The sequence below is a fragment of the Doryrhamphus excisus genome, chromosome 5, assembly GCF_030265055.1.
Source record: "Doryrhamphus excisus isolate RoL2022-K1 chromosome 5, RoL_Dexc_1.0, whole genome shotgun sequence".
Lineage (NCBI taxonomy): Eukaryota > Metazoa > Chordata > Actinopteri > Syngnathiformes > Syngnathidae > Doryrhamphus > Doryrhamphus excisus.
Window position 1 is genome coordinate 10,608,661 of NC_080470.1, and position 15,877 is coordinate 10,624,537.

Genomic DNA, 15,877 nt, shown 5'->3' on the forward strand with positions numbered 1-15,877 from the left:
TGGATACATTTTGATCATTTGTTTTATCATTAAAAGAATTTGTCGTATATTACTAGTCCTCTGCAGTGGGCGCCTCCCTCCCCCCATGAGAGGGAGAATGAAATGTATGACGAAACAATGTCAGCACAATTGGAACCGAATGAAACATGTCCACATTTCATCCAAAGTGCTCTGCTATACTGTTCACAAATGTGCAGACTTGAGAAGAAAATGAAAAATGATCAGGTGTTAAGCACGAGTACACTCTTTGGTTTGTGACATTGTTCACAAAGTGATCCTCTGAGTGATGACACCAAAAAGTGACTGTGGATGTGCCCACCTCCCCCTGCACTCTATCACCAACAAATGTAATTACAATATGGCAGATGACTTTGGGTCAACAGATTGACTAAAGGGGTGTGTAAATGAAAATTGGTGTATTGAGCCTATTAAGCAAGATATGTGTAGGTTCCAATGTCAAATCTCCACAGTGGGTCATTTATTAAAATACAACCCCACCAGCCACCAACTGTTGCCATAGAAAAAATTCATACAGAAGATCTAATATAAAACAATCACATACTGGCAGCCACTCTGCGCTTTACATCCACCCCACTGCAGTCCAGTGGAAACATGAGACTGGCCTGGTGAAGCGGTGGTTTACATGTAGTAAGACCACTCGAGAGCCCTGCTGCTGGTGAAGAAATACATGAGAGGAAGCCACAAACTCTTTGAAGCCCAAAACAACAAGAAAAGTGCCAATATTTGCATGTGATGGCTTGTGTATGTACAATATAACCTATGTGTATGCAAGCAAAAACGATCCAGAGATGAGGCAGTGCTGACGAGTGGGGAGCCTTCACTCAGTGCTGCGGGTGGGAGTGCTGGGCTGGTTGAGGCCCATGGTTTTGCACAACCAGCCGGCAAAGTCCACTTCTTCCACTTCGGATCGCTTGATGAATACATGACTCTGAAAGGAAACAGTAAGGGTGGTTATTTAAACAGGGCATAAAATAAACCAAAATAAAAAGATCAGAAAATTGAGGCACTCACAGTCAGCATCTTCAGATCAGGCCTTTCAGCTGGATTTTTAATCAAGCTGTAAACAAACATGATGCATAAACACCACCACATCATGAAGTAACTGCCTGCACAATATCATTGTTTGATTGCCAAAACAGCTAGTTGTTTCTTAAAAAGGTGCCGTCTGCCCTGGTTAGTTACTGTTTGGGGGCTGCGAACTGTCAAATGTGTATATTCTGCCCTTTTAATGTTCTGACTCTGCGAGCGACACCCCACATAACACACACAAGTGCATTTTATGTTTGTTGACAGCCAATAATAGTGATTATCTGCCAGTCTGTGTTGTGGTCTTATATTTTCTTGTTGGTAGCCAAAGAGGGACAGCACATTTAAGGGGTGGGGAGTCCAAAGTAATCAGGCTGTGATTAACTTGTTATTAACGATCAAGAACAACAGCATAGAGAGGGGAGTGGGGGTTGTGCATACAGTAATTCACCCCGGAACTATTAAAGTTGCCAACCGAACGGTTCAGGCAGTAGGAAAAAACATTTTTGGGCTCTCTTTTCGCTGCAGTTACAAGTGTGAGTTCATGTTGAACAAGAAAATAACGTTTGCTCCTGCATTTGACACAGACTTCCATTCCTCTGCGTTTTAACCGTATGTATTAGCATGCGTCTTAAAGTGCAGTGCACCTTATGCATGTGTTAAATACAGAAATAGATCGGTAGTTCCCCCGTGTTAGCTTCAACAATAACAATGCCGGTAATATGTAGGTCACGGTGTGTAAACAGAGCAAAGTGTTCTGAAGGTTTTGGAGGTGGTTGTTATTTCTTTGAGGAGCGCTTTAAAGGTGGAATAGAGAATCCAATTCCATGCATTCTTAGTAAATGAAAAAAGTTTTAAGTTGTGTTATTGTATAGTATTTATTTGTGCAAAACAATATTTAAAATATATTTAGTGAATACAATAAAACTGCATTGGAAACTAATGGATGCTTAGTGATTTTTTTCTGGACTGTTTGACTTATAATTTTGAGAACAGGGCCTGTGACGAACTGTAATTCTTGCACTGGTTCCAAATAAGCAAATTGTTTTATTTTTTGACACTTTGAGACATTGTACAAAATTATCTAACTCACCTTTTTGTGACAAAGTCTTGGAAGTCGTTAGTGAATACACCCAGTGGCAGTTTAGGAGGAGGCTGAGGAAAAACCCAAAATTAAAGATGAATAAAAATGTTGCAATAAATGAATCAGTTAATTTGTGCATTGCTAGATGGGTGTGTGTCTTTTCGGACCTCATTCACAATGTAGTCCAAAAGTTCAAAGATGGCCATAGCAGTTCTACTATCCGTCCCATGTCCTGCATGCAGCACAGATGCACGTTAAATACACTAAACCAGTACAGTACAGTAAAATATGTAAACAAAGATGTTTTTCCCACCGCTCACGGGCCTCCCAGGTGGTCTGGGCCTCTGCATGTTGCTGTGAGGCTCTCCCTCGCTACCGTCCAGAACAGCCCGTCCGAAGATGGCCTCCAGTTCTTTGGCGTCAGGTGGGGGGATGGGGTAGCGGCCGATCGCCAGCTCCACCAGGGACAGGCCCATACTCCACACGTCGGACTGAACCGAGTAATTAGTGCCCTGCAGTCTCTCCGGCTGTTGAGGTAACACATGATGCATACATCAAAGGCAGAAAATGTAGAGGAACACTTGGGGTGTACAAAATGATAGAAGCTAAGACTATACCTACATAAAAAAGCAGTATCTCTCTATACATTTTGCCCACCCTAATATAGCATTTATGTTACTGAAAACTGACCATATGTGTATGAAATCATACATGAGGCCAAAAGAGATTATCGTCAAAACAGTCGCTTCTGAAGTTGGAAAAACCTCCCCCCATTTCGTGAACTTCTAATCGAGTCAGCTACATTTGTATGGCCACCATTTCATTGAGGACAGCCTCTTTAAATAAAATAAAATAAAAAAAGAGGCTTTGTTACACATTTAAAATAAGACCTGTAGCTCTGTCATTTGTCCGTCAGTTAGCTCCAGTTGTAAGTTTTTCTTCAGCGTACAGTCTTACCTAGCATAATGTTGCATGTGTTGAAATGTGACTGCAATGTTGGCTCACACAGCTACACTAGTGCTGCCTGTGTCCTCCTGTCCTGCTCCTTCATGCTACGTTGCTATTATGTCGCACAAGGCTAGAAGTTGGTCAACACACTTCTGAGGCTTTAAATAGTTCTAAAAAATAGCATAATATGTAACTTGTGAAATGTCTTGTGTATTGCATTGAGCAGGTAGGCGTCTATGAAAAAGGGGCGGCAGAGGGAAGAGAAATAACAGGGAGCGAGAGAACACAGTTGCCGACATATGTGCCAAAGAACGCTCTCCTGGGCACGGCCCTCGCCTCTTGGCAGGGGAGTGAGAAAGAAGGTAGAAGCAGGCGGGGCCCCTCAAGCAGAGGCAATGTGAGGAGGAAAAAGAAGGGAAGGAAAGTGGGGCTGGGGCCAAAGGAAACGAGGTGGGGGCGCAGAGCTGACTCACCGACATGTAGGAACGCGTTCCAACAAAGGAGTTGGCCATGGAATCTATGAGCTGGCCGCTCACACCGAAGTCACACAGCTTGATCTCCCCGCGAGAGTTGACCAGAATGTTGGAGGGCTTCACATCTATGTGGCAGGCAGGGGGAGTGGTTGGGGCATGGACAAACAGGCACTTATTAACTCGCATACAAAGCCTTTATACACAGACTTGTGCTTGGTGTGTATTGGGGAAAATCACTGCTTGAAAAGAATCCATTGCTTAAAACTTCCTAACTTTATTGCCATGGCACAAAGTACAGGTCCATTATGATACCAAATGCAGGTTGTAACATTCATTCATTCTCAGGTGAGTTAATTTTGGGCAAGATCCGATCTTCGGGCAGTTATAGAAAAACAAACATTCACACTCACATTCACACCCATCGACTATTTTGGTCTGAGAGTAATGTTAATGTTTTCAATGTAGTGAGTCCCTGGGACTCCCAGGTGGTCAATTGAGGTGGTCCCTGAAAAATTCAAAGGGTCCCCAATGAAAAAATAAGTACTCAATTTCTTACACAGTTGTGCCTCAAAGTGATTTTCCATTAAGTAGGTTTCAGTATTAATAAATTGAATATTTTTGTTGGTAAGAGCATAAAAATGTTGACTTTTTAAATACGTTTTTTACCATTACTAGAGCCCTGTAGACATTAAATAACATGCCTATAGTCACTTTTACACTCCTACTATTCTTTGTTTACAACCCAATGGTTAACTGTAACACGCAGGATACTGAATCACTGCATGGACACAAGAACCGGCCACCGCTTTAAGCATTGCACGCTACCGAGTTCAAATTGATTTATTCATTTATGATATTTATGACCCTGGAACAGATTATGTCTATTTCTATTTTTTTATTATCATGAGAAAATAGTTATGGTACTCTAAGAACCAGTGTCTCAAAACGGAAAAACAAGTCCAAGTAAAATTAGACACCATATTTCCAGTATCTATTGGTTTTATGTATTTAGTCATACAGTAGAATTACATACCAGGTAAGTGTGCATGATACAATACATATTGTATCAGAAATAACTGCAAAAACAATGTCCCTGCAACTTTCCCATTCCGAGTGACATACGAGGACAACTAAGGAATGACTGTCTAAAAACATGGCATGAAGGAGGGTGAGAACGACACAGAGATAGATGTGGATGAAGGGAGGGATGGAGGTAACGAGGGAGGGGAGAACAGGGCGAGGTTGTTCATAATCACATTTGAGGGGCTGTAATTACCGCTGGAGCTCACAAACAACTCTGTCATGGAGTACCACTGACCTAAGACACTTAATTTGTTAGGATACTGCCACAACTCACAATGTACATTACCAACATAAATTCCGGACTATCGAGTGTACCTGAATGTAAGCTGGAACCACCAAATGTAAAAACAAAGCATTTTTTTATACATAAGGGCCCAGCTTGTCAATAGGTGGCAGGTGCCCATGTTTTAACATGGAATATTTACATTAAGACACAATCCCAGCATCATGCTAATGAGTGCCGATGGACTATTGGCACCGTCGCCTCCCGTGTGTGGCACCAATAAGACTTCAAAACGTGATATTAGCATCCACTTCAATACTCCAATTACCTACTTCCTGAATCTACACTCTGTGCATCATTGAACTGCAGTTCTCTTAGCCATAAATTAACCACATCATTGTTTAAGAGCAGGGTTTAAAGCGTGTGAAAAAAAAAAAGTAGCAGTTTATAGCGGGGAATTTTCCCAATTTACCTCGGTGCATGATCTGGTGCTTTTCTCGCAGGTAGGCCAGACCTCTCAAAACCTGAAGAACATATACAAATAAAATGTTGTTGAACACATACTAACTATCTATGGAAACATTTGAAAATTAGGTAATAGAATGCCTGCAACACATACAGCTATGCTAACTTTCCCCAGGATTTCCTCTGGAATTTTTCGGGCTTCCTTCAAGACCTGGTCCAAGGATCCACCATCCTGTAGTGGACAAGATACTTACTGTAAATATCCTCTAAACTGTCTGCACATTCTCCTTTGTAATATGTTGGAGGAAATAAGACACCAGATAGCAAGTATTCATCATCATCATCGTGTCTCACCATGTGCTCCATACAGATGCTGATTTCGCCGTCGCTGTAGAAGGCGCCGTAGAAGCCCACAATGTATGGAGAGTTGCATTCATGCAGGACCTGTAGCTCTCTGATAATCTGGTTCCTGATGGCCGGCTTGATTTCCAGGTGGATCAACTGAGATAGGAATGGATGAATGATGGATTCTAAATTTACAATGAAACATTGTCTGCCTTTTCTAAAGTAAAGAAACCCTTGTGAGTCTTGTGAAGGGAGAATAACCACCGAATCCCATGCACAACCCAACAGAATAATGCAACTCCAACCTGACAATTCCCGTAGTAAAAAAAAACAAAACATGTCAACATGAGTCCAAATTATTAATGCACGTGGAATTTGTTTCATTTGTTGATTTTTCAGCAGCCTGTTTAGGCAGCAAACTAGTTGGGCCTACTAAAATGATTGTGCACCTGCTGGTTGCATCAATGCAACTAAGCCTCACTGCATCAGAAACCTTATGGAAAATAACCATAAAAATAATTATTTATCAATAAATTAAGCACTAATAAAAGTACAAAATGGTGTGAAAAAGTGTTTGCCCCTGCCCGATTTATTGTTTCGCATGTTTGTCACACTTAAATGTTTCAGATCAAACTAATTTAAATATTAGTCAATGACAACACAACCTAAAGCAAAATTTTATTATTAAGGAAGAAAAAATCCATACCTACATGACCTGTGTGGAAAAAGCCGAAATAACTGGTTGGGCCACCATTAGCAGAAACAACTGCAATCAAGTGTTTGTGATAACTTGCAATGAGTTCCTTCCAGCGCTGTGGAGGAATTACGGCCCTTTCATCTTTGCAAAATTGTTGTCATTCAGCCACATTGGAGCGTTTTTTTATCATGAAGCGCCTTTTTAACATCATGCCACAGCATCTCAATAGGATTCAGATGAGGACATTTACTAGGCCAATCCAATGTCTTCATTTTGTTTTCTTCAGCCATTCAGAGATGGACTTGCTGGTATGTTGTGGATCATTGTCCGGCTGCAGAACCCAAGTTGGTTTGAGGTTGAGGTCATAAACAGATGGTCTGACATTTTTATATTATTTTCTTATCTTGTATATTATTTTTCATGTTACTTTACAACTTTGTTCTCTTAAGTTCCACTTTTCTCACGATGATACATTATTCTCATTCCTCTAGGACTTTATATTTTAGTCAGATAATTATTTCATTTTACAACTGTTTCCTCACAACATGAAACTTTTCCCCGTTATTCTCACACCATTACAACTTTTTGTGTACTGCATTTATAAGCATTACAACTTGAGAACTTTTTTCCTGTAATACTACTGTGATGGGAAAATTTATATTTCACATGTATAACATAGTTTACACATTGTTTGAATTACTTTACGGCCTTTTGTAGCGCTTCAACATTTGCATCCGAGCACATCCTGCTGTCCCTTCAAAGATGGTGGCACAGCAGGAGGCTATCTGTAACCTGGGGTTAGGGGCAGTGTCGGAGGAGGTCATTCTTTGATCAAAGCTTTACCTTCATGGGATAAGGGGACATCAGGATGTCCCACCAAATGGCTGACCCTAGGACGTTGTCTCGCATGGGTGTGACAAACCTTGCCAGAAGGTTGGGTGTGTAGACTAACCCCCATACATGAGGGTGGCATCGGGGGAGTGATATGAATGTCTCTTTTCTATTGTAATGTAAATCATTTGCATGCTATGGAGTATAAAAGTTCCCGCCAAGAGGCCACTCTTGGCCAGACACCTACAGACCGCCATGCGTGTGTTGTCTGACCCCTTTGTTTTGCAAAGGTAATAAAAACTGCCAGAGCTATGTATTTATTTCAGGCATTCTCTATCCTACTTAGGATGATAGAAATTTTTTCCACAACAATTTGGTGTCAGAAGTGGGATTCCTTGGCTGATTGGATCTGGACCTGTGGCGGACAGCGACTGATCATCCTGGAATTAATTTTTTCCTCCAGCCTCTCTGTCATTGACATTCAGAGATTTTCAGGGCTGACCGTCCAGGACTCCAGACCATCACCACTGGAATCTCTTATCAAGAGTGGAACTACGTTTTTTTGATGGTGAGAATCCTGAAATAATTACTATATTTGAGCATTAGTTGCATGTTTATATGTAAGTGTTGTAGTGTTTCCCATATGCACATTTGGTCACTTGTCGGTACGGATAAGATCTCTGGAACATGAGTGAATCGCGTATCAGAGTATACTGGGTATACTTTCATGCTAATAAGATCTCAGTAACAACATTGAGTGAGTTACGCATGGTATGGGCGGACAAGACCTCAATAATATAAAAAATAAACCAAAAAAATTGTGAGTGAGTCGCGCACCATTGGGCGAACAAGACCTCTGTAACAACAAAGAGTGAGTTGCGCTTGTAGCTGTTTTGTGCTAATGAGACCTCAGTAATAGATTAATAGATAGTAATAGATTAGAGAATAGGAGTGAATCATGCACAATTGTATATTGGATATACATTAATGCGAACAAAATCTTGAAGTGATAAAGAGTGGATTACGCATTATTCATTGGATACAGCTCGGCTTTGTCGTGGATTGTGCCGAAGGAACAACACGGATTCGGGGTGACGACCTTGTCTTAAGGGAATTGTGCACAACCGAGTGACATCTGTAAATATGGGAAATCTGGTAAACAAGCAACTATAGGTAAAGAAAAAAAAATGAGGAAAGCATGCATAAAAAAAAAAACACTAATATGGGGAACTTTTGAGAACAAGAGAAAGTGAGTTAAACAAAATAGATAAGTGAGATTTTTGTTGGGAAAAATGGTGATAAGGGAAAACATCACATTGCATTGTTTAAAAGAAAAATAATTATTTGAGAGAAAATCAAAGAGCATTCAAGAATTTTGTTTAGGACATGGAATGTTTGAAAAAAAAAATGAAAAAGGCTAAAAACCATTGAGAGCAGAGAGCACTGCTTGCAACTAAGACTTGTAATGATGATCGTTACATAGATGATGAAGATCTGCAACACACACTGACATGAAAAGAACAGACAAGACTTCTCAGAATAGGTCTTCCTTCTTTTTCTCCTACAGTGCCTCAGTGTCTCAGAGTGGACCATGATCTTGATCGCACACCTCCACCCTTGCTCTGCCAACAACCTGACAACAACATCCTGATACAACAACATGCACGATGAGTCCAATATCATCAGCCATGCCATTATGTCCAGTTTCATCTTCACCAAGACCTGAAGAAGATCCAACACATGAGCTGTGTTCTAACTGCAAACGATCCCTTCCAGACATGCATTGTCGCTCGTATCCAAACGGATGCTTAGCAAGTATCCTGTGACTGATGGTGGAGACCATGAGTGGGACAATGGTGTAAGGAAGGCTTGTGGGGAGGCCATAACAGCCCTGCTTGTGTTTAGTGAAGTTGTCCCACTTTCCCTGACCACTGAAGAGTTCTGCAGATGTTTGCTGACATGGTGATCACGGTGACGACAATCACATCACCAGCAACTAAAGCGGAATGTGGCCGAATTAGAACTGGATGGATCTCACTTTTGACCGGATGGATCACACCTTTGATGCAAGGACAAGACATGTACCAGAATCAATGGGTGGCAACAAATGGCCACCTGCAAGGAGGACATCCAGAGAAGAGACTGGGACAGCAATATGACCCTGGCATGTGCAGCAAAAGGAGACTTTGGACCAAAGACTTGATGGAGGACTTTCTTAACAAACATGGTGGAAGGAAGCAAGGAGGTGGGGCGTGATGGGATCATGCCTACTCTGACTCATCTGATGCCAAGGATGATACTGAAGTTGACAGTAACACACACACACATACACATCTATATGCTCTGTCCTTTTCTTCCTTTTGTTTAGAGTCTTGGCTTAAATCAGCCCCTCTTGCTGATAACTATGTAGAATATGATCTACTTCTCTCTTTTAGAATATGCTATAAGAAGACATAGTATACAAAATATGGTTATTTCTTTTCCTTTCTGATGAAACACACTTACTAAGAGTGACAAATTCCTAACCTCTCCAAAGTTGAATGGCAATTATGTTAACTTCGTTGGCCAATTAGGTGAAGTGGACCAAAGACAAGTCACCATTGGATTTTCTGTTTAAGAGAAAATTCAACTTCAAAAATTAAGTATGTTGGCATATGGTGTAAAGGACCAAATGGCCTATTTTCTAATTCAGATGGAGGTGAAGCTTTAAAAACTGACACTGACCCTGATGTTCACACTTTGGTGAAGCAAGATGCCAATCAGCTGTATGCATATCAAAGGAAGATGCAAACTGGTGACATGAGTGCTCAACTGGTGGAGGAGGTTAAGAACTCCTACTTTCGCGCACACACACACACACACACACACACACACACACACAATTTATGCAAATTGATGCTCTGCAAGGTCTTCAATGCATATCATACCTTTCTATGGTGATGAGAAATTTGATAAAAGATATTAACATAGGGATAGCTGCTTAGGGAATGTTTATCTCACAAATATTTTGTTCTGGGCATAAGTGCTGCCTTGATGCACATTTGGGTTACTCAGGTAATTTTTTTTTTTTTTGACGTCAATGATTCCATTCCTCATGGGTCTCTATCTAAAAGAGACACAGTGACAAATGGAATAATGTGGGCCTTTTTTGTACAAGCATGCTATTTTACATTCGATTGGGAATGCACAAACAATTTGTTAATTTATTACAGTCCGCAATTGGATTTTTTTAAAAGTATTTTTGGCAAAAATACACTCAGAAAGGACTGTCCAGCTGGTTTTTCATTGTTGTGTTGTCTTGTTTGTCTGTGTGAGTGTGAATGTGAGGCTGAAGCCATCCTTGACCATCACTTTGGAAAAAGGAAACAAATGTATTGCAATACAGAACAAACCCAATGATTAGTTTACTAATAGACGCATGCAAAGAACATATTAGGCTGTTCTGCTCTTTTAGCATCAATAGGCATAAATTAAATCTGCTAAAATGTAGATAGTTCATTTACGGTATGCAGAACCTTCATCTAAAAATTAGCTATTCCGAAAAAGGCCTTGTAAATTAGGACAATCCGACTTTCAAAGGAACTTGGACCTTTTAAGTGTTGCAAATGACATCCTGACATGAGGACTATGAGTGCGACACACCGACAGCAGGGTTCTTCATGGGGGACAGTGGACTGTGACAAAAAATTTTAATTGACTGAAATTTAAATGTGTTAATTGTTCTTTCAGGGTTGTTCTTGTGTTGTGGAGAGACATCAACTACTATGAACTATTCCAGCCTAACCTTCATTGTTCCACATTAGGAAAGCACATTCTCCTGGAGGAGGAGAAGACAAATGTCATATGTGGCCGAAACATGACATCTTTTTTGTTTAAAACTGTTTAACAGTACTAACATGTACTAACATTAACACTGTAACACTTGAGGTCATTCACACACCTGGCAGGGAGTGTCATCATTTTAACTTCAGTTTGTTCCACAGGACACTTCTTCAGGATCCAGAGTTTGAATTGTTGTAACTTTGTTTGATGTTGTCCAGCTTCACAGATTACTGTTTGCAGATGTATAAAAAAATATAACCGTCATTTGATTTTACAGGGAACTGCCAATGCTTGTGGAAGTTGACACATGGGAAATACATGTGTCAAAAGGGGGGAGAATATCATTTTGTTGAGTAATCATGGTTAACAATTGGACATTATATATATATTTTTTTTTTTGCTAGAATTGGTTTCTCCAAAACCAAAGTGAGTGAAACAAAGGTAGGTATGAGTTCTAACATTAGAGGTTGATAATTATCAGTGATCAACAGTGTCATTGACACTCCATGGATTGTACAACATGCTGAAGATTTTGGTAAGTTACTGTATCTTGTTTTTTGTTTTTTTTCTTTACTATAGTACTGTATTTGGTACTTTGCCTTCCATAGTGCCAATGGTCATGCTAATGAGAGCAAATGGTCCATTGAAACCCAAATTTCCAGCTGTGAGCAAGGAACACTACTGCAGTGTGACAATGTCCATCTTAATGCAAATTCAGACCAGATGGTGTGTTGGTTTAAATTCAGTGAAACCTTGTGTTGTTTGGCAAAAACTTAAATGCAGAGCTGGATGTTAAAATTAAAGTTAAAATAGATATTGGTGGCATGATGGCAGAGTGGTTAGCACTGCTGTCTCACAGCAAGAAGGTTAGAGAACCTTTCTGTGTGGAGTTTCATGTTCTCCTCATGCTTACGTGGGCTTTCTGCTGACGATTAGAAAATTTTAAGGCTCATTTACAATCAACGTCAATGGCCAAAAAATGAACAAAGTGTTGGTATTCAGTCAGACACTACATGATGGTTGCCTACTGCTCTCGAGATTAGTCATATGTAGAGAACACATCTGACATGTATGACGTAGATGTAAAATGTTGTGTTGCTCATTCATTTCTTTCTATGTTCTTGGTGGGTGTCGAGTGACCTGATATCTGTTGGCCCTGGGGGCCATGGAGAGGACGTGTTGGAGTTCCAGCAGAGGGAAGACTCCACTGTCAGCGTGGTCATATGAGAGACCTGCACACAGATCGGTCAAGGCAGAAAGACACCTAAACAGAATGGAAGAAATGTCCACTCAACCTTCTCAACTGCGTGTTTGGATGGAGCTCACGAGTTTGCACCGGCAACCGAAGAACAAGGGCTTCAATCAAGAGGATTGGCTGACTGACTGACTGATTGAATACAACACGATAGAACAACAGCAAGCCATCAACAGAGGCACAAGGACTTCGACATAATTTGGATTCTCATCGGGATCGCGGGTAGGCTGGAGCCTATCCCGGTTGACTTTGGGCAAGAGGATGCACTGACTGCCAACCAATCACATGGCAGACACCAAATATCAAAATGAACTGACTGTCGATGAACACCTCCACCATCTATCGCAACAATTGAACACATTATAACACGGTTTTCCACATTCCTAACTTTCATGATAATTAATTTACTGACAACCCTGATCTGATGTTTGTTTATCTGTAAATGTACTGTAATTCGTGATTAGTTAATAATCAAAAGGGAGGAGTGTGATGGGAAAATTTATATTTCACATGTATAACATAGTTTACACATTGTTTGAATTACTTTACGGCCTTTTGTAGCGCTTCAACATTTGCATCCGAGCACATCCTGCTGTCCCTTCAAAGATGGTGGCACAGCAGGAGGCTATCTGTAACCTGGGGTTAGGGGCAGTGTCGGAGGAGGTCATTCTTTGATCAAAGCTTTACCTTCATGGGATAAGGGGACATCAGGATGTCCCACCAAATGGCTGACCCTAGGAGGTTGTCTCGCATGGGTGTGACAAACCTTGCCAGAAGGTTGGGTGTGTAGACTAACCCCCATACATGAGGGTGGCATCGGGGGAGTGATATGAATGTCTCTTTTCTATTGTAATGTAAATCATTTGCATGCTATGGAGTATAAAAGTTCCCGCCAAGAGGCCACTCTTGGCCAGACACCTACAGACCGCCATGCGTGTGTTGTCTGACCCCTTTGTTTTGCAAAGGTAATAAAAACTGCCAGAGCTATGTATTTATTTCAGGCATTCTCTATCCTACTTAGGATGATAGAAATTTTTTCCACAACAACTACATAATTCCCATAGCATTAAGACTTTTTATCTTCATATTTACTTTTCTTTTCTTGTGGTAGCCTCTGACGTGAGGGGGATCGTGTCATTGAGTTGAGCACAAAGAGAATATAAATAGTATGGCAGGATAACAGTCCAATGTTCACCTGCAATAAACAAGTCTTCCTTCTCACCTTGCGAGCCATGACCAGACCCGACGGCTTGTGGCGGACCTTGTTGACAACCCCTCCGTTGCCGGCACCCAGCTCGCAAATGGGATCAAAATCCTCATCCTTGAGTTCTCCCACCTGGGCTTTCTGGGTGAGGAAGGCTTCCAGACGTTTCTTCTGCTGCTCATCCAGGTCGAGTTCTCCTAGTTTCTTCTGTAAGGCCTCTAGGTTTGCTCTGTGAGGAGACAAGCTTTGCTTAACAACTGATGGTGGGTGCTCCATCTATGTAACCATATAGTACGCAAAATAAAGGAATATTACTTTATGACACACTACACATTGACCTGAATATAACAGTTGTTTTTCCTCTATTAAACAGTTGGGAAAAAGACAAGTTGGCTTATATAAACCTAAGGAGGACAAGTGGTATAGAAAATGGATGGCCAGACAGTTGTCTATGTGCCATCTGATTTACTGGCGACCAGTCAGGGGTGTATCCCACTCCAGCTCACCTGAGAGAAGGAATTCAGAAAATGCATGGCTTGTCTAAATACAGTGGTGTGAAAAATGGATGCCCTCGTCCTGATTTTTTTGTCACACTTAACTGTTTCAGATAATCAAATTTAAATTAGTCCATGACAACACAACTGAATAGGAAATGCAGATTTTAAATGAAACTTTTTATTATTAAAAAGGGACAAAAAAATCAAAACCCACATGAACTTGTGTGAAGGCTCAAACAGTCAAACAGTATGGAACATGAATGCATGGGTGGTTATTTGTCTACATTTGCCACGATTAATAATCGACCAGTCCAAGGTGTACCCCACCTCTAACCCCCAAAAGGACAGCGTGTCCACATGTGCCACGTGATCGACAAGCCCAGGGTGTACCCCACTTCCCACCATAAAAGTGCAGCTGGGATAGGCTACAGCTCACCCTAATGAGGCCTAATGAGTGGTATAGAAAATGGCTGAACGACACTGAAAACATCACTTAAAGTATTCTTAAAACTGTGTTTCCCAAAACTGATCTTGAAAAAATGAGGGGTAATTTTATATTCTTATCAATGCCGTAATGAGTTAATAGTACTCACTCTGATGCAGCATCAGTGGTGTTTGAAGTGGCCTGTCCTTCTCCAATGGGCGTTATGTTTAGCGGAACGGGTCTTCGTTTGGGAGCCATCTCCAAAATAGAAATCTGTCCAAATCTCAAATGTGGTCCAAAAAAAGTTCACTGAGCTGTTCTGTTCCGTAAAAGACGTCTTTTGCTTCCTTGTTGCCTCGTAAAGCAACAGGATTGACTCAGGGTGGCTAGCTTGCTAACGTAAGCGAGTGGATTACACTTCCAAAAGCATGTCAGTCCAACGTTGGACAAAAACGTAACATTATGATGTGGTCTTATCAGACTGCTTATTTTTAAGTGTATCTACACAGTTATGAGTGATAACATTTCTATGTGTATGCTTCTAAGAGGTTAACTACCTGCTGCTGCCACCTAGCATTAGCCACCTAGCTAGTGCTGCTAGCTTGTAGCGACTACCGGAAAAAGGCAGCAGCGAGACCGCCACGTTTTTAAAAATCATGTATTCCTTTTACCACCGGGAGTAGTCTGGTGTCCCTCCGTAAAGTTAACACCCCCTGCGTCTTTCAGACTGGGGGCAATTCTGAGGCAAGCCGCACCACTCAAGGCTTCTTCGGCTGGTTACTGGTGCGCCGTCAATACAGGAAGCTGCAGCAGCATCAAACCTGAGTGACAGCCACAGGGAGAACCATTCACTTCACACAATTCACACAAGATGTTTTTTTCCAGAAGATAATTTCACAAAAGCATTTAGCACACAAACAGTTTAACATGAACCCCCACAGTGTATTACAAGTTTGACTATATCATTACAACTTACTTTATTTGCACTAGTTAAGGCGGTGTGGTACTTACTGCCACCTAGTGGTGGCGCCAGGGTGCTGATGGTTTACGCACATTCGCTATTATAATAAATCAATTATTTTCACTAATATGCGTAAATTTGACTTAATATGGCATAAAACAGTATCTCAGAAAATATCGACTATGATTTTCTACAATGGTCATAATCACAAATGAAAAAGATTTATGACAGGACACGTCACTAGACACACCTGCGCAATATAATGACGTATTAATTTATCACCATGTGTAAATTGGACCTAATTTGAAAACAGCTAGAAAATGGCCCAAATGGCCCATTACTTCTTATAACAGTCACCATTACACATGCAAAATATTTGATTACGGTAGACACTCACTATTTAAGTGCTTTTGTACAATTTCTAATACATACTTGGTAATTATGCTCAATTTTGATTAGAAAAGAAAGATTTGTAAATACATGTATTATTTGCATCACTTTTGAAAACCGAAAATCTT

At 40.8% G+C, this 15,877-nt stretch overlaps 1 protein-coding gene across 2 annotated transcripts; it reads right to left on the bottom strand.

Moving 5' to 3' along the window:
• Positions 1–463: 463 nt before the first annotated feature.
• Positions 464–15,312, bottom strand: map2k2a (mitogen-activated protein kinase kinase 2a). 2 transcript variants are annotated; one of them, XM_058072688.1, is made up of 12 exons: positions 15,070–15,312; positions 14,568–14,681; positions 13,496–13,706; positions 5,678–5,824; positions 5,478–5,555; positions 5,331–5,382; positions 3,553–3,677; positions 2,445–2,658; positions 2,299–2,363; positions 2,141–2,202; positions 1,033–1,078; positions 464–949 (listed from the first exon to the last, which is right to left on the bottom strand). In XM_058072688.1, exons 2-12 carry the CDS (start codon positions 14,654–14,656, stop codon positions 839–841), a joined length of 1,200 nt encoding a protein of 399 aa, XP_057928671.1. In that variant the 5' UTR covers positions 14,657–14,681; positions 15,070–15,312; the 3' UTR covers positions 464–838. The 2 variants fall into 2 exon arrangements, with proteins under 2 accessions (XP_057928671.1, XP_057928670.1); XM_058072687.1 differs by having other exon boundaries at positions 14,568–15,306.
• Positions 15,313–15,877: the final 565 nt, after the last annotated feature.